A 27,980-nucleotide genomic window follows, 5' to 3' on the forward strand; every position below is an offset into this window, starting at 1 on the left:
CAGAATTCTGTGGTTGTTCCTAACTACAGTTCTTGGCTCCACAGCTACGCTTTGGAGGAGTAAATACTTTAGTTGTGTGTGTGTTACGATAGTACTATTTTATATGAAGGCTGCGGGCATTTGAAGAACACACATTTTTTCTAGGTACAACAGATTTATCTTACATATAATCATTGCCTTTCCTCTCCAGAGATGAAAAAAAACGGTTACAGTGTGAGAGGGGGATACAGCCAACAAGATCGATGGTCCTTCCCCCAAAATGTACACGTATGTCAGTCTGCCACAGTTTGAAGCCCTGCCCCGGCTGTCTCTCCACCCGAAGGGTTTGCACACTCACAAGAGTGGCTGCGATCCTTCCAGCAACTGGCCAACAACTCTGCTCTCCCAGGCGCTCCAGCAGACGTCCCACAGCCCAACGCTGTGGCTTGGCCCACCCTGCAAGCCGCTCGGCAGGACAGGGGGGCCTGGCAGTGCTGCCGGCCCAAAGTCCCGAAGTCCCTGTGGTTTGCTGGGGGATGAGCGGCTTCTCTGTATGCGGCCTGATGTCACCTCCTCTGGGAGTGATCCTCTCCAGCCCTTGAATGGTTAAAGGGCTGCATGGCCAGGGCTGGTGCCGAGGAAACACTTGCGGAGCAGATGTGCTGAAGGCCATGGCGTGTCTGGATGTGAAATCTCAGAAGGAATCTCCGAAGCAGACTTTTCATGTGTCCAGGACTTGCCCAGGGCACGCCTCACGCTGGCAGCCTTCCGGAGGACTTGCTGGGTTTATATCTCTCCCCAGTCCCCTCTGCAGCACATCTTTTTTTTTTTTTTTTTTTTTAACATATTGATTTCAGAGAGGAAGGGAGAGAGAAAGAGATAGAAACATCTATGATGAGAGAGAATCCTTGATCAGCTGCCTCTGCATGCCCCCCACTGGGGATCGAGCCTGCAACCCGGGCCTGTGCCCTGACCGGGCATGGAACCGTGACCTCCTGGTTCGTAGGTCGACGCTCCACCACTGAGCCACGCCGGCCGGCCGGGATGCTGACCTCGCCTTCCGGAAGTGGAGTCAGAGGTGTTCTTCTAAAGAGCTTGTCCTATGCTAGATGCATTGTGTAGGCTAATAGAGCTTGTCCATCTCTCGTCACACTAACGTTCGAGACAACCCTGCAAAACACATGGGGGAGAACTTTGAAAAACAAAGACAAAACACTTTGCCTTGGAATCGCACCATGTCGATTCAAATTACTCACGAGGTCAAGTCTCCGTGGTCGTCGCGCCTCGCTCTGTCACTCTGCGTTTCTCTTCCCTCTGTAAATCACTGCAAGCAACAAGGGAGGGGAGGAGCCACACGATGCGTGACACAGGCAGACATTTTCTTACATTAAAAAGCCCTCAAGCAGCTCTGAGGTTTATTTTTTTTTATTTATTTTAAAAATATATTTTATTGATTTTTTACAGAGAGGACGGGAGAGGGATAGAGAGTTAGAAACATCGATGAGAGAGAAACATCGATCAGCTGCCTCCTGCACACTCCCTACTGGGGATGTGCCTGCAACCAAGGTACATGCCCTTGACCGGAATCGAACCTGGGACCCTTGAGTCCTCAGGCCGACGCTCTATCCACTGAGCCAAACCGGTCAGGGCCAGCTCTGAGGTTTAGATCAGTGTTTTGATCTGAAATGTTCTTTCACAGGGAGGAGGAGGAACCAGCAATTAAGAAAAGGGCAAGAAGACACCGACTAGCGGGGTACAACTAACCAGGGGGGACTGCAAACCCAGAGGGAAGAGCCTCCCTCTCCACAGCAGGCCAGCTGCTGTGTGCTCAGGGAGCTCCAGAACGTCAGTGGTTCAGGGAGAACGTTGTGCAGAGAACACGCAAACCAGGGAGTGGTGAAGAGGAAACGTCCCCCCAAGCTCCCCGGAATGTGTAGGAGACACTGAAACAGCGGGGCGCTGAGACGACCGACCACGGCGTGATGGCAGGCGCCGCGCTGCCGTCTACCTCGGGCAAAGCCTGTCACCTCGAATGGATGGTTCTGCCTCTCCCTCCCACCCGCATCACATTTCCGGCAACAAAGCAGCCTCCTTGAATTAGACCTTGGTTCTCAAACCTTAGCACGCCTTAGAGCAGCCGTGGGCAAACTACGGCCCGCGGGCCGGATCCGGCTGTTCTATCCGGTTCTCTTGCTCTCCCCTCCGCTCCTTTACTTTGAATTTATATTAGTTCACACAAACACTCCATCCATGCTTTTGTTCCGGCCCTCCGGTCCAGTTTAAGAACCCATTGTGGCCCTCGAGTCAAAAAGTTTGCCCACGGCTGCCTTAGAGTCACTTGGCAGGCTCATTGAAACAAAGCTTGCTGGGCCCCAGTCTCAGAAATTCCCGTTCAGTAGGTCTATGGAGGAACCTGGGAACCGCACCTCTGAGAAGGTCCCAGATGTTGCCCATGCTGTTGGCCCTGGGACCACGGTTGGAGAACCAACCTGAGGTATCCTGAGGACCACAGTTCAAATGTAAATACCTTAGGAGTAGCACGTTAGATGACACATACAGAGTGTGATAGGAGCGTAAGCTGACCCTGAGTTAATAGTAACTCTCCTTTATCCAGTACTTACTATGGGTCTTATGTCCAACAATTTACATCTCACTTCATCCTCATAACATCTTATAAGGCGATGATTTATTCCAATTTTCAGATGAGGAAACCTAGGCGGGGAGATCAGTGAAGCAACTTGCCTCAGGGCAAGTGATAGGGGCAGGATTTGAACCCAGCTCTGTCTTTTTTAAAAGATCCATTTACACCAGTGGTCGGCAAACTCATTAGTCCACAGAGCCAAATATCAACAGTACAACGATTGAAATTTCTTTGGAGAGCCGAATTTTTTAAACTTAAACTTCTTCTAACGCCCCTTCTTCAACATAGACTCGCCCAGGCCGTGGTATTTTGTGGAAGAGCCACACTCAAGGGGCCAAAGAGCTGCATGTGGCTTGCGAGCCGCAGTTTGCCGACCACGGATTTACACTGTTGAGCCCTGGCCTGGTGGCTCAGTTGGTTGGAGCATCATCCCATACACCAAAAGGCTGCAGTTTCAATTCCAGGTCAGGGCACGACCTAGTTTGCAGGTTCGATTACCGGTCAGGTAGGGGAGGCAACTGATCGATGTTTCTGTCTCACATCGATGTGTGTGTGTATCTCTCTGTCTCTGTCTCTCTGTCTCTCTCTCTCTCTGTCTCTGTCTCTCTCTCCCCTCTTCCCTCCCTTCCACTCTCTCTAAAAAATCCATGGAAAGATCCTCAGGTGAGGATTAACAGAAAAAACAAAACGAAGTGTAATCATGGAAATAGTTTCCAAGAATGCAGACCTAGGCCCATATCCATTTCCCTGAAGACTAGGTCCTTAGTACCTTGGGAGTCCTTTAAAAGTCGATTTTAATAATGTAGACGTTTTTCACAGTTGGTTTTTAGTAAGTTAGGCCTGTTTCCCTGCAGCCACTGGAAACAAACCCTTTAAACATTCATAGGGATTGTGCTTGTGTCAGGCCCGCGGGTGTCCTGCTGAGCTCAGAGGAGCCCTGGGCTGGGAGGGAGGCAGAGAGCAGGTGACGGGGAGAGAGAGACTCAGCCCCGATCCCTGCCCGTGGACGGGTGTCGGATGGGAAGCTGGCCCAGACTGGGGGCAGCCGGGTGGGGCTTGCTGGTGGGAAGGCCTCATTTCCACTCACATGCTCTGAAGTCAGCCATGTCCGACTGGGGCATACGTGCCCATGCACGCAGGTCCTGTCTGCGGTCTGGGGTTTGTATTACTCCCTGGAAACAGGAGTCCCAAGGCCCCAAGCCAAGCCGCCCCTAGAAGAGCGTGCATTTCTCCTGAAGCAGCACATGCCTCTGACGGGGTGGGCACACTTGGCTCTGAGTGGTCATCTCCACAGCCTGGCCCAACGGTGGCCTCCACGGGGCGCCCACAATAGCCTCGAGGGGATCAGCCCAGAGCACATCCAAGGAGGCAGTGAGCGTTATCTTGATCCCAGTTTCCCTCTCAGCACCCCTTTTTCACCCCTGGGCTCACCCGTCCATGCAGACCGGAAGCAGACACCCTGGCATTTGTCTCCCTGATTAACGGAAGAGTCAGCTTTGATCCTGACTTCATTGTCACCATAAAATGCAACGAGAAAGTCCCCTTCTGTTTCACCCATGAGAAAAATGACTTACCCATTCCAAGTGTACTTCCAGAGCAGGTGACTGCAATAAATAAAAACACGGCATTTCAGATATACGTAGTGACATGTTTAAGGTGATACAACTTAAGAAAGAATAAAGGGAAAGTAAACCAAAGAATGAATGAGCGCCCAGCCGGCGTGGCTCAGTGGTTGAACATCGACCTATGAACCAGGAAGTCACGGTTCGATCCCTGGTCTAGCCCCATGCCCGGGTTGCAGGCTGGATCCCCAGTAGGGGGTGGGGGGGTGCAGGAGGCAACTGATCAATGATTCTCATCATTGATGTTTTTATCTCTCTCTCCCTCTCCCTTCTGCTCTGAAATCAATAAAAATATATATATATTTTAAAAAGAACAAATGAGAACCAATTTGGGTGATGGGAGAAGGAGAGAACTACCAGCAGTCCGACCTTCGGCAAGTCACTTAACTACTCGGTGCCTCAGTTTACCTATAAGGGGGAAGAAGAATGCCAACTTCATAGGGTTATTACAAAAATCAATTAATACACGTAAACCCTTATAATAGTTGCAGCACATAGTCAATAGCTATTAGTTATTATTATAATTTACAATATTGTCCTTATTATCAGAATAACACATCATCGACACTGAAGAAGAAAAAAAACCAACACATGCCAAAACCAGTTTGGCTCAGTGGATAGAGCATCGGCCTGCGGACTGAAGGGTCCCAGGTTCGATTCCGGTCAAGGGCACGTAACTTGGTTGCGGGCACATCCCCAGTAGGAGGTGCGCAAGAGGCAGCTGATCAATGTTTCTCTCTCATCTATGTTTCTAACTCTCTATCCCTCTCCCTTCCTCTCTGTAAAAAATCAATAAAATATATTTAAAAAAAAATAAAAACGAAGAGTTGACAATATTTAGAAAAAAACAAAAAACAAAAACACAACCAACCAACACACAAAAAACCTCTATAAACAACACCAAAAAATGTCCCCCAAATGCATGGTTTTCACCAGGGAAACAGCAGTGAGATATTGAATGTGAAAATACTTGATACGTTTTAAAACACTTGGTAGAGCCCTAGCCAGTTTGGTTCAGTGGGTAGAACATCAGCCAGAGGACTGAAGGGTCCCGGTTTCAATCCTGGTCAAGGGCACGTACCTCCGTTGCAGGCTCCATCCCAGCCCCAGTCGGGGCATGGATAGGAGGCAGCCATCGATGTGTCTTCTCACATCCCTGGTTCTCTCTGTCTGTCTCTCCCTTACCCTTCCACTCTCTCAAAAATTAATGGGAAAATATCCTCCGGTGAGGATTAACAAAAAAATGAAAAATACAGTAAAACACTTGATAGATTGTAAAACATTATGCAGCTATCATGAAATCCGGTGATGAGCGGGGAGCTCTTTTTCCTAAGAGCGCATCCCCACCCCAGCAACCTAATCCTGTCACTTCCCAGCGGGCCCTGCTTTGGGCCAGCACGTCCTGTGGACAAGATAATGAAAAAATAGGGAATCGGAGCATGACAGCCAAGGACAGGGAGGACACCCCGCCGTGGGCCTGGCCAGGCTCCATCCCCGGAGGCTTCCCGAACCTTCTTGTCACCTCCACGGAACTGGACATTTCCGATTCTGCTTCACAGTGAAGATCGCTGAGCCAACATTGACTCCTCCTCCTGTGTTCGAAGGCTTCATCGTATCTTTTCTTTTCTCTTTCTTTCTCTTTTTTAGAAGTTTATGAGAAGTCTGAGTATGCCTGGGCACGGGAGCGGGAGGGAGGGGCTGGAATACAGGGCAGGGAACTGTCAGATGGCACTTGCCCACTGTTCTGACTTGTGATCACACACTGCCAAGCCCAGCTTAGGATTTATGAATTCGGTTAATTTTTCTGATCCCCCAACTCTTCCTCAGTCACAAGACTGAATCTGTACAAATAAAAGTTAAAGTGTCTTAATTTCCAACGTCCCAGGGTGTCTATCGTTATCTCTAAGACTATGTTAAAAAAATCTGTCCCCAAATCTGAAAGCAGAAACTCATTTAAAAATCGCCTTTCCTATTTAAGCAGCGAACATCCGGTCCTTTTCCTGAAGGAGAGAGGAGGAGGGGAGATGGAGCGTCTCCAAATCAAATAATAATGAAGCATCACAATTCCCAAGAAGCCAGGGGTCCTCAGGTGCCAGAATCTGCCTGCAGGGTGTGGAAATGTCATACCCTCTTTTTAATTATGTTTTTATTTATTTATTTATTTTTAATATATTTTATTGATATTTTACAGAGAGGAAGGGAGAGGGATAGAGAGCTAGAAACATCGATCAGCTGCCTCCTGCACACCTCCCACTGGGGATGTGCCTGCAACCAAGGTACATGCCCTTGACCGGAATCGAACCCAGGACCCTTCAGTCTGCAGGCCGACACTCTATCCACTGAGCCAAACCGGTTTCAGCTAATTATGTTTTTAAATGTATTTTACAGAGAGAGGAAAGAAGAAGGAGAGAGAGAGAGAAAGAGAGACATCAATCAGCTGTCTTCTGCCACGCCCCACACTGGGGATCGAGCCCGCAACCTGGGTAGGTGCCCTGACCGGGGAATCGAACCATGACCTCCTGGTTCATGGGTCGATGCTCAACCAACTGAGCCAAACCGGCCAGGGCATCATACCCTCTTTGCCCTTCTTTCCCACAGGGAAGTGTGAGTGGCCCTGAGTCTTCCTTCACAGATTGTGTTGAGGGTTCCTTTTAAGCAGAGTCATAACTTGCTCTACCTGAATATATTTTTTTTGGACAGAAGGTGAGCTTCAGTCCTGTCTCCGTCACCGGTGAGACCATCACGGTGTACACGTCCCCGCAGGGTATCTCCGTGACGTCACAGAAACTGAGGCCGGCGCCGGGGGAACAGGTGAAAATGCCTTTGGAGCCGTAGAGGTCAGTGCTGTAGTTGGCGGAGCCCCTGGCGGCTCGCCAGTCGACCCGGATGCCGTTGGGGCCCAGCCTGTACAGTTTCACTCCCAGCGGGCAGCAGGCACCTGAAGGATGACAAAGAAACACACACGAATCGCTTATTCCCCCATCGCACACGCATGGCCTCCATTGCTGCTGCGGGGAAACAATACAAGCAACGTGTGCTAAGGGGTATGTGATGAGAGCAAGATGTGAAGAGCTTCTCCGTTCTCCCCACGGTGGGCCACGTGGTTAGAAACCCATGTGTAAAAACAGTTAAGTAAATGCACTCCAGGGGTGGGCAAACTTTTTGACTCGAGGGCCACAATGGGTTCTTAAACTGGACCGGAGGGCCGGAACAAAAGCATGGATGGAGTGTTTGTGTGAACTAATATAAATTCAAAGTAAAGGAGCGGAGGGGAGAGCAAGAGAACCGGATAGAACAGCCGGATTCGGCCCGTGGGCTGTAGTTTGCCCACGGCTGCACTAGACTGCAAGAAAGAAGAGAGAAAGACAGAAAAGAGGAGAAATCCATGTGTGTGGATTTTCTTTTCTTTTGTCCATCACCAGGAACATGGATTTTTAGAGGAGCACAATGGTAAGTCCAAAAGTCACACCTGGCCGATACGTGGAATAGATGAGTCAAAAGTTATAAGTCAGCCCTGGCCGGTTTGGCTCAGTGGATAGAGCGTCGGCCTGCGGACTGAAGGGTCCCAGGTTCGATTCCGGTCAAGGGCATGTACCTTGGTTGCGGGCACATCCCCAGTGGAAGGTGTGCAGGAGGCAGCTGATCAATGTTTCTCTCTCATTGATGTTTCTAACTCTCTATCCCTCTCCGTAAAAAATCAATAAAATATAGATTTTTTAAAAAAAGTTGTAAGTCAAAGGCACAGAATCCTTGTCAAGAGCCTTCCTGCTGCCCTAGTTTCAGCTGCTTTTTGCGGGATTGGATTTAAACACCATTGGCTGCCTTCAGCTCTGACTGAAAAGACCTATTGTGCCGAACTGAGCGATGCCAGGGGAGCAGTCGCTCACACCACAGGCAGGTGAGCAGCTCTGTGACCAGCTCTGCGGCTCACACTGCACCCGGGCTAGCCAACAAGGCACTTCTTTCCTCTTCCAAATGCCTTGAGCGGATCACACGTCAGGTGTCAAGCAGGGCACCAAATGGTGGATTCCTCGGTAACTAAAATAAAGATGTTGTTGTATAATAAGAAGAAAAATTCAGCCCTGACCCGTTTGGCTCAGTGGATAGAGCGTCGGCCTGTGGACTGAAGGGTCCCAGGTTCGATTCCGGTCAAGGGCATGTACCTTGGTTGCAGGCACATCCCCAGTAGGAGGTGTGCAGGAGGCAGCTGATCGATGTTGCTCTCTCCCTCTCCCTTCCTCTCTGTAAAAAATCAATAAAATATATTTTTTTTAAAAAAGAAGAAAAATTCAGTTATAGATAATCAGGCTCATTTGATTTCTTCTTCTTTTAAAAAAAATATTTTTATTGATTTTAGAGAGGAAGGGAGATGGAGAGAGATAGAAACATCAATGATGTGAGAGAATCATTGATCAGCTGCCTCCTGCATGCCCCTGACTGGGGATCGAGTCTGCAACCCAGGCATGTGCCCTGATGGGGAATCAAACGGTGACTTCTTGGTTCATAGGTCAATGCTCAACCACTGAGCCATGCTGGCTGGGCTGGATTTATTCTTTAGAAAAAAAATTTGGGGCGGGGGGAGGAGTGTGAAGCTAAGCAAAGGGCCATATTCCCAGAAGTAGAGATCAAGGTGAGAACTTAGGCAGCAAATCTAAGGAAAAGCAATGGGCCAGAAGACGGTATAAACCACCTTACGTATTTGTAGCACGTTATGTATGCTTTCTTGTTCTGATTATGCCCATTCCTCTTCCCAATGTGGAAGCAGAACCAGGGAAGATAAGGCAGCACAGCTTATACGAAGCCATGGCATTAGACGCCTCTTTGCAGACTTGTTCTCCAACCCCTGGGCTGGCAAAATTATATTTCAACTCTCCTGTCCCAGGCCCTGCGGCAGACACGGCTAGCTGGTCATGGAGCTCTTTCCCAGGAGAAACGGCGTCATTCTATGTGAGAAGGAAGGGCTTACGCCTGGACTTCAGATGGATAGACAAGGCCCTTACGGATGCTGTAGAGCTGGGTTGAGGATCCACTTACTAGAGGCGTAGTGTTGGTAGGCGCAGTCTGCAGTCAGCCCGGTGGCGCTAATTGCTCTTAAGGCCACTGTGTAATTGACGCCACATGTGACGCATCCCAGGAGGCAGTGGTTTTGATGGGTGTGACACTGAGACTGTCCAGTGCGGGACGCCAGGACGGTCACATAGGTGAGGGCCCCGGTCCCAACAGTCCAGCTCACGTTGACCACTGATTGGGTGACCTGATTCACTGTCAGGCCGGCTGGACAGCAGGGCACTGACATGAGAAAAAAGAGAATATAACAGAGGGTGATTTGTGAAAAATGACCAAGAATGGTATTCAGCCTGTGTTTCATTCAATAGCCTACAGTCCTCAAACCTTCAATTTCATGAAAATTTCCTTTTGTCAAGCAAACTCTCATGTCCTCTGACGCATCATTTAACATCAACTGAATATACACTGAGTGGCCATATTATTATGATCTCTGAACGCATAATAATCTGGCCACTCAGTGTATATCCTATATAATAAAAGGCTAATATGCAAATTGTCCCCTCAACCAGGAGTTCGACCAGCAGGCAGGCCAGCCAATTGCCCATGTCCCCTCCCCCTGGCCAGGCTGGCAGGACCCTACCCATGCACGAATTCATGCACCAGGCCTCCAATATATATATATATATATATATATATATATATATATATATATATACACACACACACACACACACACACACACACACACACACACTGAGTGGCCAGATTATTATGCATTCAGAGATCATAATAATCTGGCCCCTCAGTGTATATAGTGGGTGCTTCCCCCAAGAACACAATGCATTAACTGGCTGTGGGTAATATGAGGTTCCCCGCATTTTTTTTTTTCAGAATAAGAAAATGCTTCGTTGTCCCCTAGCTTTAACAATTCCAGTTGCAAATTTCAAAGCAGCAGCTGCCTGCACCCCTCCTCCCAATATAACATTTCAGAGCATTTGTAATGAAATGTATTTTTCATTTATCATGCATTTCATAGGATTTAACAGATATAAAAGCTTGAAATAGTCCTAACAACCTAGGAATACCACAGCCAAGTCTCAATTTTTTAGGGACCCATTATATAGAATATAGAAATATCTAGAAACTTCCTGGTGTACTTGGCATTGTCTCTATTCCACAGCCTTTTACGTTTCAACTTTTTATAGTCCAAAGTGCCGTCGGCCGTTGTATATAAGAGAAAATAATGTCCAAAGGCTTTAAGTAGCTTGCTAAATTTTGCTCACACACAAGACTAAGAAGCCATAACCGCTTTCTCTCATCCAGCTCTTACTATGCAGCAGGTACTATGTGGAGAGCTTTGCAGGATTAATTAACATTCACGACCACTCCGTGAAGCCATTACCCACCTTCACATGTTAGGAAACTCAGTCTCGGAAAGCATTCTCTAGGCAAAGACTCAAAATGGCTGAGCCAAAGAGGTAAATAATAACCCGGCTCATCTGGTCACCTGTTATTGTTTTGGTAGATTGTGTCATGGGGGACTAGGACTTCAAATAAATGTTCTTGCAGAGTCAACGTATTCCTCTTTGATGTCAATGCATGAGTGTATTAGAGTCTCCGATGTTTTTACAGAGCCTGTGTTCAAATGGTGAAAGCTTTATAAGACTGGGCCTTTTTTATTTTTTATTTTTTAAAATATATTTTATTCATTTTTTTACAGAGAGGAAGGGAGAGGGATAGACAGTCAGAAACATTGATGAGAGAGAAACATCGATCAGCTGCCTCCTGCACAACCCCCACTGGGGATGTGCCCGCAACCAAGGTACATGCCCTTGACCGGAATCGAACCTGGGACCTTTCAGTCCGCAGGCGGACGCTCTATCCACTGAGCCAAACCGGTTAGGGCAAGACTGGGTCTTTTTTAATTGACGAGAGAGAGAGAGAGAGACAGAGAGAGAGAGACAGAGAGAGAGAGACAGAGAGACAGAGAGGAAGAAAGACAGAGAGAGACAGACATCAGCTTGTTGATCCACTTATTTATGCATTCACTAATTGGTTCCTGTCTGGGCCCTGACGGGGGATTGAACCCACAACCTTGGCATATGGGGACGACGCTCCGACCAACTGAGCTACCCAGCCAGGGCAAGACTGGGGCTCCTGGAAAGGCCTCTGAGTTTGCTGTGTCTCTATCCCACGTAGGTAGATCAGGTAAAATAGTTCATGTCTTAAGACAGTTCCCCAGGACCCCCCGGGTGCCAGATGCAGGCTGGTGGCTGCCACGTACCTGTCTCCAGTGGGACACTGTAGCTGGGCAGGCTCCGTCCCGCCTGCGTCTCGGCCACGGCGGTGACGGAGAACACGGAGCCGCAGGGCAGGCCGCCCAGGGCACAGGCCTGGCCGGAGCTGCTGCACCGGTACAGCCCCTCCTCTCCCCGCGCCGTCACCGTGTAGGTGGCGCCCTGGTTCCTGGATGTCCAGTGCACGTGAGTCACGGAGAAGGCGTCCTTCGAAAGGCTTTGTATTTCGGGGCTGCAAGGAGCTGAGAGAGTCCAGGTTATTCCCCAAAACAGGGGGAGTCAACCACATCGCCTGTGCCGTTTGCTCTCAAACCGGCTTTCTCCCCCCCAGTGAGATCAGGGTCCCTTTCAGCCATCCCCGGCGTGAGGCCAAATTCATAGTCTTTGTGTGCAAAGCTTGGTGCCATTGACGTATGGTTTGGGGTTCCTAGAGCATCCGACTAACTGGAAAATGCTACGTTTTGGACTCCAAAAGCAAAAGGAATTGAGCCTGGCTGCTGCGGCTCAGTGGTTGAGCATTGACCCATGAAACAGGAGGTCAGGGTTCAATTCCTGGTCATGCCCAGGTTTTGGGCTTGATCCCCAGCAGGGGGCGTGCAGGGTTGAGCGTTGACCCATGAACCAGGAGGTCAGGGTTCAATTCCTGGTCATGCCCAGGTTTGGGGCTTGATCCCCAGCAGGGGGAGTGCAGGAGGCAGTTGATCGATGATGTTTCTATCTCTCCCCCTCACTTCCTCTCTATAATCGATAAAAACCTATTTTTTAAAAAGTAATTGAGCCAAAACCGGTTTGGCTCAGTGGATAGAGCATCAGCCTGCGGACTGAAGGGTCCCAGGTTCGATTCCGGTCAAGGGCACGTACCTTGGTTGCAGGCACATCCCCAGTAGGAGGTGTGCAGGAGGCAGCTGATCGATGTTTCTAACTCTCTATCTCTCTCCCTTTCTCTCTGTAAAAAATCAATAAAATATATTTTTTTAAAAAAAGTAATTTAGACAAAAATGTGTGGTCTGAACTCTCATGGTGGGAATTACAGGCAGGACCCCCAAAGGTAGGGGAAGTGAATGGCTGACAGGCAGAACCTTACACCATCCCCAGGGTCTCTTCTTCCGTTTTCTTTTTCCCCAACTCCCCTCTTCCACCCTCTCTCAGCCTCCCCTGGCTCCACAGGAGCGGTAGTGGGAGTTAGCCCCTCTGTGGCTCTTGCTGAAGGCCCACCCTGGGGCACACCGCTGGGGCGGGTGGGGTCAGCGAGTGGAAGCGTAGCGGATCGTACCGGTGGTGACGAATCGGGACGCACAGGAGGTGTTGCTGCCCCGGGCTTCGCTGAAGGAATACACTGTGATGTTGTACTTGGTGTCACACTCCAGAGCAGAGAGGGTACACGCGGGGGCCGTGTCGTTGCACTCCACCACGTTGAACCCGTCGGCAGCCCTGGTTTCATAAAGTTCGGCACCCCGGACGGGAGACCAGACCATCTCCACTCTGTCGCTGGACACCAACACGGGGTTAATGTCGCTAGGACAACAGGGAGCTGGGCGCAGACACAGAGGGGGGGTGCAGGTCAGTACAGGAGCAGACCCTGACCTCCCCGTGCACGACTCTGTCACTGCCCTCCATTATTGCAAGACCCTCCTAGACCTTCCAGCGAGCGTGGCCTAAGACCCGCTACATGGAGGATGAATCCTCTAAGCGTGACGTTCAAGTTCATTATGAGCTGTACCCAGTCCGCTGTTCAGCTGCAGCTCCCTGGGTCCCCTGCCTCGCCAGACTCCTCGACTCCCCACCACACATGTGCTCTCATTTCCCTGTGCCTCAAAGACCGCTGAGCCCTCTGCTGGAATGCCATTCCCCTCTTCTGTCTGACAAACCAGACTCGGTCCAACTGCTCCACCCTATCTGTCTCTCCAGGCTCTGAAAAAGATAAAGCTAGGGGGCGGAGGAAGGCAGGCAGCAGCATCCCTTGAGCAGGTTTTAGAAGAAACCCTACATTAACTCATGGACAAATGTCTGACTCAGCTTGGAATGTCTCTGGAATGCTCTTGCCCCTCCCACCTGCCACCTGTCCTTAAAGATCCAGTTCAAGGTCACTCCCTCTGGAAGACGCTCCTGCACTCTTGAGGCCTCTTCCTCCAAATTCCAAGGCAGCGATGATTTGATCCCCTCACCCTGGTGAAATGTATTACAACCCAGCTAGTGTTGTTTTCTACATAATGATATGGTAGTATTCTTATCTGCAAATATAGTTGACTAGTTTTAAGTCGCTCACTCCATTCATTCTTCAAAAAATCGAGCATCTCCCATATTGAGCCAACTACACTCTGACAAGCATTGAGGATGAAGAGATAAATAAATCCCTGCCCCGAAGAAGATGCAAGCCTAGTGGAGGAGATTAATGATAGTAACAGGAATAACGATGCTAATAAAAATGCTTGCATTGTGCCTTGTCACGTGCAAAGACCTTTTCATATTCATCCTCTTGTTATTTATTATTTGTCCCATTTGGCAGTGGGGGATACAGAGGAACTAGCAAGGTAGACATCATTGTCCCCATTTTACAAATAAGCTGGGGGTCAAGCTAGGACCTGAACCCAGGTGTCCCTCTGCAAAGCCCTCCACACTATGTAGCATCTTTGCATCTCTGTTTCCTGGTTTGGGGGAAGGAAGGAATTCCTGAGACATAAGGATTGCATCCCCTTGGACATCTAGCACAAGAGCTGAACACCTTGGTGGAGGGGTCAAATTTCAGAGCGGGGTTGAACAACTACATTCTTTCCCCTCTTTTCACTCCAAACCCTTGCATTCTGGTTAAGCTTTGGTCCAGGGAGCCAAAACTTCCTAGCCTGGGAAGAATGTGAAAGGAGAGATTCACTTTCCGTTCTTGGCCCTAGCGTAGCCCCCAGGGGGCGGGGTAGGTAACAGGTGATCCATTTTACTGCTACGTGTAGTGGACTTGGATGCCCCTTTACAAGCGTGAAGTGCGACTTACCTGTGGTGTAATTGAACACATCACCCAAAGGACTCTGCCCTGCCTTGTTATAGGCAAAGACGCTGATGAAGTAAGTGAAGCCACATTCAGATGGGAAGTCGCAATGGGTGAGGGATGTGTTGCAGTGAACTTCCAAGCCGTCATCACTCTTTACAAAGGCCACGTAGTAATCACCCAGATCCACATTGGACCAAGACACAGACAGGTGGCCAGGGGGATCTTCTTGGATCGTCACTCCTCCAGGTGCACAAGCAACTAGGAAATGATGAACCATAAACAGGTGTGAGAAGTTTACTTTGCATCTTTGCAACTGTCCCCGATACCGGAGGCTGTGAACAAGGAATACTGTCAAACAGTATGTGCAAGCCAACGAGACATTCTCACATGCCCTAAAATTTCTCTCACCCCATGCATGCTAAGACTGTGTTGGAAACAGTCACGGATTGTTCAATATCGTTTCTGCGTCGAGACAATGCCAGGATCAGCACAGAATGAAGTCTTCTGAAGGAATGGATTCAACTCATTCTTTCAAGCTCTAAGCTTTCAAAATTTTATTTTATTTTTTTAAAAATACTTTTGATTTCAGAGAGAGGATGGGAGAAGGAGAGAGAGATAGAAACATCAATGATGAGAGAGAATCATTGATCAGCTTCCTCCTGCATGCCCTCTACTGGGGATTGAGCCTGGAACTCCAGGCATGTGCCCTGACCAGGAATCAAACCGTAACTTCTTGGTTCATTAGTCGATGCTCAACCACTAAGCCACATTGGCCGGGCTAAGCTTTTAAAACTTTAGTCATCTCTAAAAATATACTACACAATTCTCAGCCTCAGGAATCACGTAGAACTTTCTAAATATAGTTCCCTATATAAGTCAAGTTCTCTGATAAGTCAAGGCCGTTCCTGTGATCATGTAGTGTTGTATACAAACTACAGTGGTGCCTCCTGGACTGATGAGTGTGGGGGCTATGTCCATGGCACTTTACCCTGGAGCATGTTAGAACCGACTGGGGAGCTTTTACAAACTACTCATATCCAGTCTTCATTCCCAGCAACTCAATTTCTCTGGTCTTTAGTGGGGCCTGGGTTCCAGGATTTGATAAAAGCTCTCCGGATGCTGTTACCATGCAGCCAAGAAGGAAAACACTGGCTGGTTCTCATGTGCATTAGAGGACTAACTCAGAACTGCTGGGCTTTGCAAAGTGTATTTCTTTTCTTTCTTTCTTTTTTTTAGGACACAAAAATTTATTTAAATATTTTGGGGGGAGGGGACACCATACTTCTACTTAATTAAGAGAAACATTTTAATCAGGACAGGTCTTTTATGATTATTACTAGAGGCCCGATGCATGAAGATTCGTGCAAGAATGGGCCTTCCTTCCCCTGGCTCCCGGCATTGCCTTCACTTCGGCCCGAAGCCACCTTTCCACCTTCCCACGCTGCCCAGAGGCCCGGAGCAGCTGGGACGGTGTGGAACGCCTGCATAGTCACGATGGTGGCGATGCAAGCATCCATCCCCGCCTCTGGCCACTCGGCCTGCGTATGCAAATTAACCCATCATCTTTGTTGGGTTAATTTGCATACTCACTCCTGATTGGCTGGTGGTCGTCACAAAGGTACGGTCAATTTGCATCTTTCTCTTTTATTAGTGTAGATTATTTTCCCCTCATCATGCCATGAATTCACAGGGAAGGGTTCCAGCAGCTCAGGCCCCTTTCCATTGGTCCTCACAGTGTTTCTCTGGAAGGAGGAGGCTGGCTTCCTTCTTTCTCTGATCATTTTCCTGTACACCTTTCAGGAAGCTGTCTCGGCTCTTTGTGTGTGTAATATACTCAATCCGTACCTTCATTCTCTTGGCAAGAATCTTGCCATTAACTTGTTTGTTTACAACAATGCCCACTGCGTGCCGGCCGACACTGTAGATTCTGCCAGTGTTTCCTGGTGGCATTTGTGGGGCGTTCCTTTCTCAACAGTGCCCATCCCCTGGATATGTCTGCCATATCACCTTTCCTGTAGATTCGCATGTATGTGGCCAAAGGAATAACTCTGTGTTTTCTAAAAGGCCTAGAGGACATACAGCGGGGGCCTCTCCCCTTTCTCTTGGCGATAGTCATTTTGGCCAAAAGAAAAGTGAAAGTGTATTTCCTCTCTCTCCCTCTCTCGGCTTCTCCTAATCATTTCCAATGTGCCATCCATATTGAATTAGAGTTGTTCAAAGAGAAGCCAAGTCACCAACTTGTTATCAGTGACTTTAACATAATTATAATTTTATTTAACATAATTTCATTATTATTTTATTTATTTATGATCTGAAGGGTTGGCTATATTTTTTCCCTGAAATTGAGTGTGCCGGCTTGGTGACGGCTCTCTTCCACCCTGCTCAAAAACCTTTACATTTAGAATGACATAATTCTGAATTTGGGGTAAAGTGGACATTCTTGCAGTTAGCTACTGCAAGGAAATCTTTGGCTTAGAGAAGTCAAATCAGGCCAACTCGGGCTTGAATTCCAGATGGTGCTGGAACTGAACATCACTGAGCCCTTGGAAAAACTATTTAACTTCTCCGAGCTTCCATTTTCTTATCTGCAAAGGAGGTAACAGAACCTACCTCGTTGAGAATTAAATAAAAGGATGTTCTTAAAATGCCTGGGACACTGTAGGTCTTCACCAGATGTTAGTTCCCATCCCCCTGACACATAGCTATTTCCCAACAGAGATGCCTCATGTCTTTGATAAGAATGAAAATGGGAAGATAGCGGGACACCTATTCAGAATGACGGACAGCCCTTCTTTATCTTAAAAAATGGGGCCCCCCCACGCCTGGGTCTGCGAAAGGCGATGCCAGGAAGAGGCCGCCATCTGTGCTGCACGGTCAGAGCTGAGCACGACGCACTGAATCTTAGGGACCGTGTAGCCTGGCAGGTGAGACAGGCACGAAGCGAGGGGAGGTCTGGGCTCGGACCCGGGCCTCCTCTCTTCAAAGACGCGCTTCTCCTGATGCCCAGCATCTGGTTTCGCTTCCACGTTACTCAGCCGATCGGCACGTCCACCTCAAGGCTCTCCTGTCACTTCACCCGTGTCCGATGGCGGTCACGTTGGCTCGCCAGCCCCACAGTGACCTCGCTCTTGGTTACGTATTGGTTTTTTTGGTTTTTGGAATTGTTTTTGTTGTTGTTGTTGTTAATCCTCACCCAAGGATATTTTTCCATTGATTTTTTAGGGAGAGTGGAAGAGAGGGAGGGAGGAGAGAGAGAGAGAGAGAGAGAGAAACATGGGTGTGAAAAAGACACATTGACTGGTTCCCTCCTGCACATGCCCCAACCTGGACCGGGAGGGGGCCTGCAACCCAGGTACATGTCCTTGACCGGAATTGAACCCGAGACCCTTTGGTCTGTGTGCCAACGCTCTAACCACTGAGCCAAACCGGCCAGGGCCGTTACGTACTGGTTTTCAGGGTCACCGCTGAAGCCGACCTGCTGGACCCGGCATCGTTCCTGGCCGACACGGAAATCAGGTACTCAGTCCCGCAGCGGAGGGCGGAGATGGTGCAGTGGCCGGAGGCCGAGGTGCAGCTCAGCTGGGAGGAGGCGCTCTGAGCCAGCGCCGTGTAGTCCGAGGCTCCTTCCGTGGGGGCCCAGGAAACCGACGCGGTCAGAGCCCCGCTGTCAAAAGAGACTTGAATGTCGGCAGGAGCCCGGGGACCTGCATTTTTGAGAAACAGGTAAGATTCGGCAGAAGCTGCAAGAACCCGAGTAAGATTTGGCCTAACAAGTGCTTGGATAGGAGGATGGGGGGCCAGAGAGTGGTAGGAGGAGCATCTACACGAGGCTGGGGAGCAGGGAGAGCCGTGTGCGAGGGGTGACTGGTTTCCCAAAGCCTTTCTCTTCGTTCATTTCCCCGGGTTTTAAGTTTTAGAGATTTTGGATTTAGCCTGACTTTGCTGGGGCTGCTGTAACCAAGTGGCTTAAACAGCCAGCCGTCGTGGCTCAGGGGTTGAGCACCGATCTATGAACCAGGACAGTGGTCGGCAAACTCATTAGTCAACAGAGCCAAATATCAACAGTACAACGATTGAAATTTCTTTTGAGAGCCAAATTTTTTAAACTTAAACTATATAGGTAGGTACGTTGTTATTAACTTAATTAGGGTACTCCTGAACTGGCCTTTGCTAAAAAGTCAAGGGGCCAAAGAGCCGCATGTGGCTCGCGAACCGCAGTTTGCCAACCACTGAACCAGGAGGTCACGGTTCCATTCCCGGTCAGGCCACATGCTCAGGTTTTGGGCTCGATCCCTAGTGTGGGGCATGCAGGAGGCAGCTGACCAATGATTCTCTCTCATCATGGATGTTTCTATCTCTCTCCTCCTCCTCCCTCTCTGAAATCAATAAAAATGTATATTTTTTTAAAGTGGCTTAAACAACAGAGATGTATTGCCTCGCCGTCCTGGCCACTAGAAGCCTGAAATCAAGGTGTTGGCCAGGTGGGTTCCTTCCGGCGAAAAAGGCTGCGTTCCAGGCCTTTCTCCTCGGCTTGTCGACGGTGGCCCCGGGGTCCATATGGCATTCTCCCTGCATGTGTATGTCTGGGTCCAAATTCCCCTCTTTTTATAAGGACACGAGTCATACTGGATTGGGGCCCATCCCATGACGTCATCTTAACTAGTTGCATCTGCTCTGAAATTAGCATTTCTTTGTTCATGCAGTAAGCATTTAAACGGCCCAGGGGGGACAGGCAGGGAACTATAAATAAACGCATCGTACATTCGAATAGCTGCTGCCAGCTGCTCTCTGCTCATCACTTAACACAGCGCTGATGGCTCCCAGGCGCAGCCCCGCTCCTTACCCACCACGGAGCTTGGGGCGAGCTGGCAAGTCTTACTTGTTCTCTGGTTGCAGGTGGAGTCATCCCCAGGGGTCCCGTTGGCATTCCACGCGTAGGCCTTGATGGTGTAGAGAGTCCCGGCGTCTAAACTGGTGAACGTCAGGGTGGTGTTTGTGGTATTCTCCTTCCGTACTCTACCCAGACCGTTGGCTCGCATGATGGACACAGAGAACCCGGTGGCCATGTACACGGCTTCCCACTGCACGAGAATAGAGTCTGAACTTGGAGAGCTCACTGCCAGAACCGGTGCGGCCAGCACTGCAAACGCAAAAAACACGTGTGTTTGCATTACGAAGGTCTGGTCCAGGACAATCCTGATTCAGGAGGAAGTGGTCTGAGGTGGATTAGCCATGTTAGGAAATAATGATTTGCTCTTCAAAAAAGATTCAAGGCAGAGTTTCATGAAGAATTGCTATTTTAAAAAAAGAATTGCCATTTAAATAAAACCACGAGAATTGCTATATAAACGTGTATTCATTACAAATAGTTCATCCCAGGGACGGGGAACAGAGAAATTCGAATATTAGGCATTACTTGAAGCTGGAGGATGGTGAGAAATTAAATAAAACATCCCTGTAATCATCACCTAAGTCCGTGGGGGTAAAGAATGGTTCATTCGCCAAAACCGGTTTGGCTCAGTGGATAGAGCGTCAGCCTGCGGACTGAAAGGTCCCAGGTTCGATTCCGGTCAAGGGCACGTAACTTGGTTGTGGGCACATCCCCAATGGGAGGTGTGCAGGAGGCAGCTGATCGATGTTTCTCTCTCATCGATGTTTCTAACTCTCTATCCCTCTCCCTTCCTCTCTGTAAAAAATCAATAAAATATATATTAAAAAAAAAAAAAAGAATGGTTCATTCTATTTTACTCCCCGGACACCCTGTCAGAAATACGCCGAGGTGCAGCTTTATCAAATCTATTTAAGTTATGCCGATGACAAACTCCACAAATGCTTTTATTCCGAGTAAGTCAAAGTGTCCTTTGTTCTGCCCGATCCTGATGGATAACAGGTTAAAAATAGAAATCCCTTTTTCAGAGATTTGCAAGCAGGGATGCTTTTAAAGATGCCCAGGAATGCTTATTTTCCAAAGCATCTGGAGTTCAAATGCCCCCTTCTCCCCAGGTAACCACATTTCCAAAAGATGTCATTTGGTGGCTTTTACTCCTGGGCCCTGAATCACAGGCACTCACGCCACACAGAATTGCATCACGCAGTTGCACCACGCCATTGCAGCGACAGTGTAAGTGATCCAGGTCACGAGCGATGGCTCAGAGGGGGCTGGGCGTCCAGCTACCTGTCTTTGCCTGCTTTGGAGGTGATGCCTGGCTTCTCCCAGCGGCACTGATGGATCTGACGGTGATTTGGTACAAGGTGGCAGCCTTCAGGCCCGTCACAGTGCCCGGGGAATTGGCCACCGTGGTTTCAATGACGGTGTCCCCATCTTTGGCCGCGAGGAGGTAACTGGTGGCGCCTGGCACTGTAGCCCATTCCACGGTGATACTGTTGCTGATTTTTGAGTATGCCTGGTCAATGGTGGGTATTTCAGGAGCTGAAAGAGATTTTGAAGTTGACCATTAGCTAGGACACCTATAAGAATGACTTCCTTCATCATTTTACTTGGCAAACTATACCATTTTTGCATCATCCTTCAGACACAGACTCTGCCCTGACTTTTCAGCTTTAAGAAGGAGGAGGAGGAGGAGGAGGAGGAGGCGGAGGAGGAGGAGGAGGAGGAGGAGGAGGAGAAACAGCCTGGCCCTCGTGGCTCAGTGGTTAAGTGTCAACCTATGAACCAGGAGGTCACGGTTCGATTCCTGGTCAAGGGCACATGGGTTGCGGGCTCGATCCTCAGTGTGAAACATGCAAGAGGCAGCCGATCAATGATTCTCTCTCATCATTAATGTTTCCATCTCTCTCTTCCTCTCCCTTCCTCTCTGAAAGCAATAAAAAGATATTTTTTTAAAAAAAAAGAAAGAAGAAACAGAGAAAAATAAAGTCAAAGCTACTTTCCAAAAGAGAGCCAGAAAGCTCAAACCTTCCAATCAGGAATGAGATTTCAAAGAGGTTTTTCCCACTTGCCTCTGGGATAGTTTGCACTTTCTGTGTTTTTAAGAGTGAAATAAGAGTAGGGAATGATTGTGGGCAAAGATCTCTGAGAGGAGGGAGAGGGTCTTTGAGGGGCTTTATTCCAGAAGATTCTACTCTAGTTTGGCGTCCTGGTAATTTCCCAGTCTGCTTTGCCACTATCTCCACCCCCAGCCCATGACTACTCTCCACTGAGTCCAGCAAGAGTCCACTTCCCTCCCCACGTCTGCCGTGGCTGAGTCTCCATTCGTGCATGTAATCTAATAGAGGAAGCGGGGAGAATTGAGTTTTGTTGTATAACCATGCCATCATATTTTCTTTCATATTATTAGAATGGGGCCATTTTCAGATTGTTTTATATAAAATAAAAATCAACTTGATTCACCCTTTCTCTATCAAAATACCTGCCGCGGGCTGCTCTGGTCCCACCTCCCTCAGGCCTGGCCATGGTTTGCCAGGGAGCTACGACTGTTTATGTCACAAGCTCACACAAGGCATTCCTAGATGTCCAGCACGGGGTGGGAGACACAGCATGGTCATCAGATTTGCTACTTTTGCAAAAATCCCACAGGCCCAAAAATGCCCCGGATGTTGATCCAAGTAGAAGAAAAGGTCAAATAAAAATAGCTGGTTTGAAACAGGTGCCTGGCCTTTTCCGTGTAACGTGGAGCAAATATTTGCTGGGTAAAATCACTACATGCCAAACTCCAAACGAAAAGGCAACACGTAACTATGAGGCAAAGAGGAGGAAGAGCAGACACAGGCCAAATGTGTGACTTGCCAGTGACCCCCCCGCCCCCTGCGGCCCCCACCTGCCAAGCCCCCGTGTGCATGGCACAGACACCCTCTCTTTCTGCACCCACAGCGCGGAGAGCTGGCCTTGGCACGGCTCAGGAACAGCCATGCTGCACGGATGAACAAAGTCCGCACTGTGCGCGGGCCAGCATTCCTGGAACGTCCCCCAGGCCTGTCCCCTCTGCCATCGGCAGAAAATGATGATGGTTCTTCATGCCTGGGTGGGGGGGGGGGAGGAGGGGGGAGAAGGGGGTGTTGCCTGCCCATCCCAGCCATTTGCCAGCAGAAGCTGCCTTTGCAGGAAGCGCCATGTCCCTGTCCCACCCCACCCCACCCCCGTCGTCCCCCCCCCCCCCCCCCACAGCATAGAAAGTCCCAGCAGGGACTTCCTCTTTCTTTTTTAAAAAAATATATTTCTTTATTGATTTCAGAGAGGAAGGGAGAAGGAGAGAGAGAGAGAAACGTCAGTGATGAGAGAGAATCATGGATCAGCTCCCTCCTGCATGCCCCTACTCTGGAGATGGAGCCCGCAACCCAGGCATGTGCCCTTGACCGGAATCGAACCTGGGACCCTTCAGTCCGCAGGCTGACGCTCTATCCACTGAGCCAAACCGACTAGGGCTCTCTTTCTTTCTTTAAAAAAAAAAATATATATTTTTTGCCATGGCCAGTTTGGCTCAGTGGACAGAGCGTCGGCCTGCAGACTGAAGGGTCCCGGGTTCGACTCCGGTCAAGGGCATGTACCTTGGTTGCAGGCACATCCCCAGTGGGGGGTGTGCAGGAGGCAGCTGATCGATGTTTCTCTCATCGATGTTTCTAGCTCTCTATCCCTCTCCCTTCCTCTCTGTAAAAAATCAATAAAATATATTTTAAAATATATATATTTTTTATGTCAGAGAGGAAGGGAGAGGGAGAGAGATAGAGAAACATCAGTGATGAGAGAGAATCATGGATCGGCTCCCTCCTTCACGTCCCCTACTGGGGATCGAGCCCACAACCCAGGCACGTGCCCTTGACTAGAATCGAACCTGGGACCCTTCAGTCCACAGGCCGATGCTCTATCCACCGAGCCAAACCAGCCAGGGGGTTTTAAATCTTTATTGTCGAAAGTATTACATACGTCCCCTTTCTTCTCCCCATTGACCTCTTCTAGCCCACCCCACCCCCTGCCCCAGGCCCTCACCACCCTATTGTCTGTGCCCATGGGTTATGCATATATGCATACAAGGTTTTTGGTTGATCTCTTCCCACCCGCTCACCCTCCCCCACCTGCCCTCTGAGATTCCAAAGAGGGACTTCCCCTTTCATCCCTCCCATACCCGCATCCCTTTCTTTCTCCCCGAGTTACTGGTCCTGTGTCATCTGCTCTCTCTCCTCTGCATTTGTGGTGTCTCTCAGCCCCTTCTGTTTCCTTTGTCCCCATAGTTTATCTTCTACGTCAGCCAGCCTTGCTAACTGGGATGGAGTAACTTCCTGGGAAAATGGCAACCGAATTAGCCATTCAGACACAGGAGGCCTGAGGGCGCATTCATGGAGAGAGACTGGAGAGGAATATAAACAGCTAGTAGGTCAGAGACGAATTCCCTGCAGGCCGGTCAAGGGGCCCGAAGCCGCCACAAACCCTGCTGAACTGAGCTGGGAGAGGCTCATCTGCCCAGAAGGAGTCACATATGAAGCGGGTCTCAGCGGGGCGAAGCTCAGGGCCGGGTGGTGGGACACAGCGAAGGTTTGGATTTGGGAACTCTGGGTTTGAGCTTTTTACTTTTTTTTTTTTTTAATCTTCACATGAGGATATTTCCTCCATTGGCTTTCAGAGAGAGAGAGTGGAAGGGAGGAAAGGAAGGGGATGGGAGAGAGAGAGAGAGAAACATCAATGTGAGAGAGACACATCGACTGCTTGCCTCCTGCATGCATCCTGATCAGGCGCAGGGAGCGAACCACAACCCAGGTACATGCCCTTGACAGGGACTCGAATGTGAGACCCTTCGGTGCCCGGGCCGACGCTCTAACCACTGAGCACACCGTCCAGGGCTGAGCCATTTACTTTTGCTTGTGAACATGTACGAGTCATTTCACCTCTTCTAATCTCCATTTTCTCCCTGGAGAATGTGGAATATTCATAACTAGAGGCCCAATGCATGAGATTCGTGCCAGGGGCTTGGCCCGCGCAGCCGCGGCTTTGTCCGGAAGGTCATCCGGAGTGACGTCCGGAAGGTCATCGGCTGTCCGGTCTAATTAGCATATTACCCTTTTATTAGTATAGATACCTACATATTTAAATACCTGCATCTCATGACTGCTATAAAGATGAAGGGAAAGTGTATGTAAGGGGACTTTGAAAGGTAGGAAGGTCTTGTGTGTGTGTGTGTGTTGTGTGTGTGTGTGTGTATGTGTGTGTGTGTGATGTGTGTGTGTGATGTGTGTACCAGGGTGAGCAAATTCTGGGTTTGGAAAAGCCAGTCCGCATGGCAGTGCCATGGAGGGGTGCCAGGGAAGGTGCGATTCTGGGGAGTCTGGGGCCAGCACAGGATGGAGAGATAGGCTGCCTGATGTGCCCATTTTTCACGTGGTTGTAGGGCAGGATCTGAACAGGCACAGCGACAAAAGATCAACACCTCTGTCCTGTCCCCTTAAAGAGAAGCGCAGCCTGCGTGGGATGGCAGGTTCCACACACTAGCAGCCCTTCCCTCAGTCTCGGTTCTGTGTTTGGCCCACTGGCGCGTTGATGGGAGAGAAGACATTTGTCAGCCATTCCCATGAGTCAGAAGCGAGACCCAGGATGCTCAGCATCTGTGCTTTCTCCCAGCTCAGTGTCTAAATGAGCCCGCATGGCCCCAGCGCTCAGACACAGATCATAAACAGCTGACGCCAGAGCCCGAGGAAAATCAAAAGACTCACATCCAAATGGACCTCCTGCACAGTCGAGAACACACACCCCTCTGAACAAAAGCCAGGACGAGTCAACGGACGCCAGCCACCATCAAGACCTCAGCCGGCCCCCCTAGTAGTGAGGGACCCTAAAAAGTGCCTCGTTCCGGGGTCTCCGTGAGTGTGTCCTGGGATCGCCAAGAGACAGCAGGGCTATGTTTTGTCCACTCAAAGCGATTATAACACAATCACTCTGAGACGGTCCTTCTCATAACTTTCTGATCAATTCAGAAGGTTTCTCAAGAATGAGTGACTAAGAATAAAGCATAAAATGATTTTTAAAAACCTATTGTATATGCATGCATGTTATGGCTCAGCCATATATCTAATATCAAATTTGAAACTGCCTTATTTATACTTCCTTTACTGGGGTATAGATAAAATAATAAGTTAAAATTGTTCTTGCCCAGCCCGTGTGGCTCAATGGTTGAGTGTTGAACCAGGGGTCACCGGATCAATTCCTGATCATGGCATCTGCCTGGGTTGTAGTCTGGCAGCTGATCGGTGGTTCTCTCTCGCCTATGTTTCTATCTTTCTATCTCTCTCCTTTCCTCGTTCTCTAAAAGTCAATAAAAACGTATTTTTAAAAAATAATAAGATAAATTAAAATTATTCTTATGTTGAATTGGTGTGAGAGTTTACTGGTGATATAATCGATATTTTAAGACCCCCTCCAGATCATCTAAATCCCACTGAATATAAATTTCCATTCTGGGGCCGAAATCGGTTTGGCTCAGTGGATAGAGCGTCGGCCTGCGGACTGAGGGGTCCCAGGTTCGGTTCCGGTCGGGGGCATGTGCATTGGTTGCGGGCACATCCCCAGTGGGAGGTGTGCAGGAGGCAGCTGATCGATGTTTCTCTCTCATCGATGTTTCTAGCTCTCTGTCCCTCTCCCTTCCTCTCTGTAAAATATCAATAAAATATATTTTTTAAAAAAATTTCCATTCTGGGCACTTAGATTTCTAGGATGTATGAGCTAGGAGAGGCCTTTAGGGAAATTATCCGTGCCTTCAGTCATTTATTTATAGATATTAAAAAAAGGTAATAAAATAGTGGAGTTTTTTTTAAAGCCTTTTTCCAGCTCCACGTTACCATTGTCTATATTTTAAGGATGCAATATTAGAAGTGTATTTTTTACTAAAGTGGACAAAAAAAGTGGAGAATCTTAAGATTTTAATTAAAAAACATTTCTAGTTTCTGCTCTAATTCCTCAGAAGACAAATAAGAAGTTATATAAATTAGACTCTTCACTATTTATGACTGAAAATTTGTGTTGTTTTTTTTCACTGAAATGATGGTTTTGTAATATTTTCCTGATGGCTACCTCTGTTTGAAAAAACCTATAACTGCATGACTCTATACCCTCTTAGTACTCAATAAGAACATTTTAAGAGGACTTATCTTTGTTATTTTGTATTTTTTTTGAGGACTTATTTTTTAAAAAATATATTTTTATTGATTTTAGAGAGGAAGGGAGAGGGAGAGAGAGATAGAAACTTCACTGATGAGAGAGAATCATTGATTAGCTGCTTCCTGCACACCCCCTACTGGGGATCCAGCCCACAATCTGGGCATGTGCCCTTGACCGGAATCAAACCCAGGACCCTTCAGTCCGAAGGCCAACGCTCTATCCACTGAGCCACACCAGCCAGGGCGAGGACTTACTTTTTAAGTTTGATCCATGTATTTGCCTTACCAGCTCCGCTCACAGACAGTGTAAGTGTTCAGAAAATGTTGGATACTTTTTTCTGGGAGATCCTTTACATTTCGGGGTAGCCAAGAATGCACAAGGAAAATTCAAATCGAACACGGGGAGGGGGAGCTTGCATTTTAGAAAACTGTACCTGTTTTTGCTGAAGCAACCTGAAAAGGAAAGTTGGGAAAGTTAGAACCATAAAGAAAAACACCATCTGGGGAAATGTAAAAACATCAGTCAAAGGGGTAATACATTCATCACACTGTACACATGATGTGAGCAATCTTTGGCTTCAGACAGGGTGTCCATTGGCACAGGTCACTTCCGCACACTCACATCTACACAAAGCGACCCTAAAGAGCATCTAGAGGCTGGAGACGGCTCACGTTACTATTTCATTTTTCTCCCTGAATCTGCCCATGGAACTAAGTCAGTAGCTACTGACAGATTTTTCAGAAATCTTTGTTCTTAAAATACAATGCTAATTTTGTTTTCTTTCGCCACTAAATGGCGTCACATTTCAAACACACAAACATACACAATCTTAGTATGGTTCAAGAGTATTTCGATTTCTTCCTCCTCACCCCCTGGGCCCTAAAAGAGACAGGTTAATGAATGTCTTTCCCCCCACTCTCCGCTCCCCCCCCCCCCCCCCCGCCCCTAAATAGTTGCCGGTAGGTCAGAATGATCAACTCACCATTTTAAGGCAGAGAAGACTGAATCCAATCAAAACCAAACCTTTCTTGGGCCCACCACCCATGGTGTTGGACAGGGCACACGACGGAGTGATGGGGTCCTCTTTGGTCCCCAGGAGGCACTGTGGGTCCCTGGGATGTAGGGCCCCGATGCTGGAACAGAACCTGGCAAGTAGCTCCTCCCCTTGGGCGCGCTGACCTGTAAGTGGGGGCCTGGAGACCGGCAGGGGCAGGTACTGCAAGACTGAAAGGAAGAGAGCGTTGAAGGAAGCCACGCCACGCCAAGCCAGCCGAAAAGCTGCTGTGACCTGGGTTTGAAGGTAACACGTAGAATGCTCTGCTTTTCTCTTCAAAAAACATTTGCTTCTCCA

At 48.7% G+C, this 27,980-nt stretch overlaps 1 protein-coding gene across 3 annotated transcripts; it reads right to left on the reverse strand.

Annotated features, from left to right (window-relative positions):
* Positions 1-85: 85 nt before the first annotated feature.
* Positions 86-27,816, reverse strand: FNDC7 (fibronectin type III domain containing 7). 3 transcript variants are annotated; one of them, XM_080649318.1, is made up of 13 exons: positions 27,612-27,806; positions 27,063-27,081; positions 20,705-20,959; positions 19,409-19,669; positions 17,976-18,233; positions 14,533-14,787; positions 12,820-13,077; positions 11,534-11,788; positions 9,277-9,531; positions 6,920-7,180; positions 4,195-4,224; positions 1,236-1,303; positions 86-1,149 (listed from the first exon to the last, which is right to left on the reverse strand). In XM_080649318.1, the coding sequence occupies exons 1-12, from the start codon at positions 27,672-27,674 to the stop codon at positions 1,272-1,274; spliced, it is 2,202 nt and encodes a 733-aa protein (XP_080505444.1). In that variant the 5' UTR covers positions 27,675-27,806; the 3' UTR covers positions 86-1,149; positions 1,236-1,271. The 3 variants fall into 3 exon arrangements, with proteins under 3 accessions (XP_080505444.1, XP_080505445.1, XP_080505443.1); XM_080649319.1 differs by lacking the exon at positions 27,063-27,081 and having other exon boundaries at positions 144-1,149; positions 27,612-27,816; XM_080649317.1 differs by lacking the exons at positions 86-1,149; positions 1,236-1,303 and having other exon boundaries at positions 3,878-4,224; positions 27,612-27,796.
* Positions 27,817-27,980: the final 164 nt, after the last annotated feature.

This window comes from Plecotus auritus (assembly GCF_963455305.1).
Source record: "Plecotus auritus genome assembly, chromosome: 12".
Classification (NCBI taxonomy): domain Eukaryota; kingdom Metazoa; phylum Chordata; class Mammalia; order Chiroptera; family Vespertilionidae; genus Plecotus; species Plecotus auritus.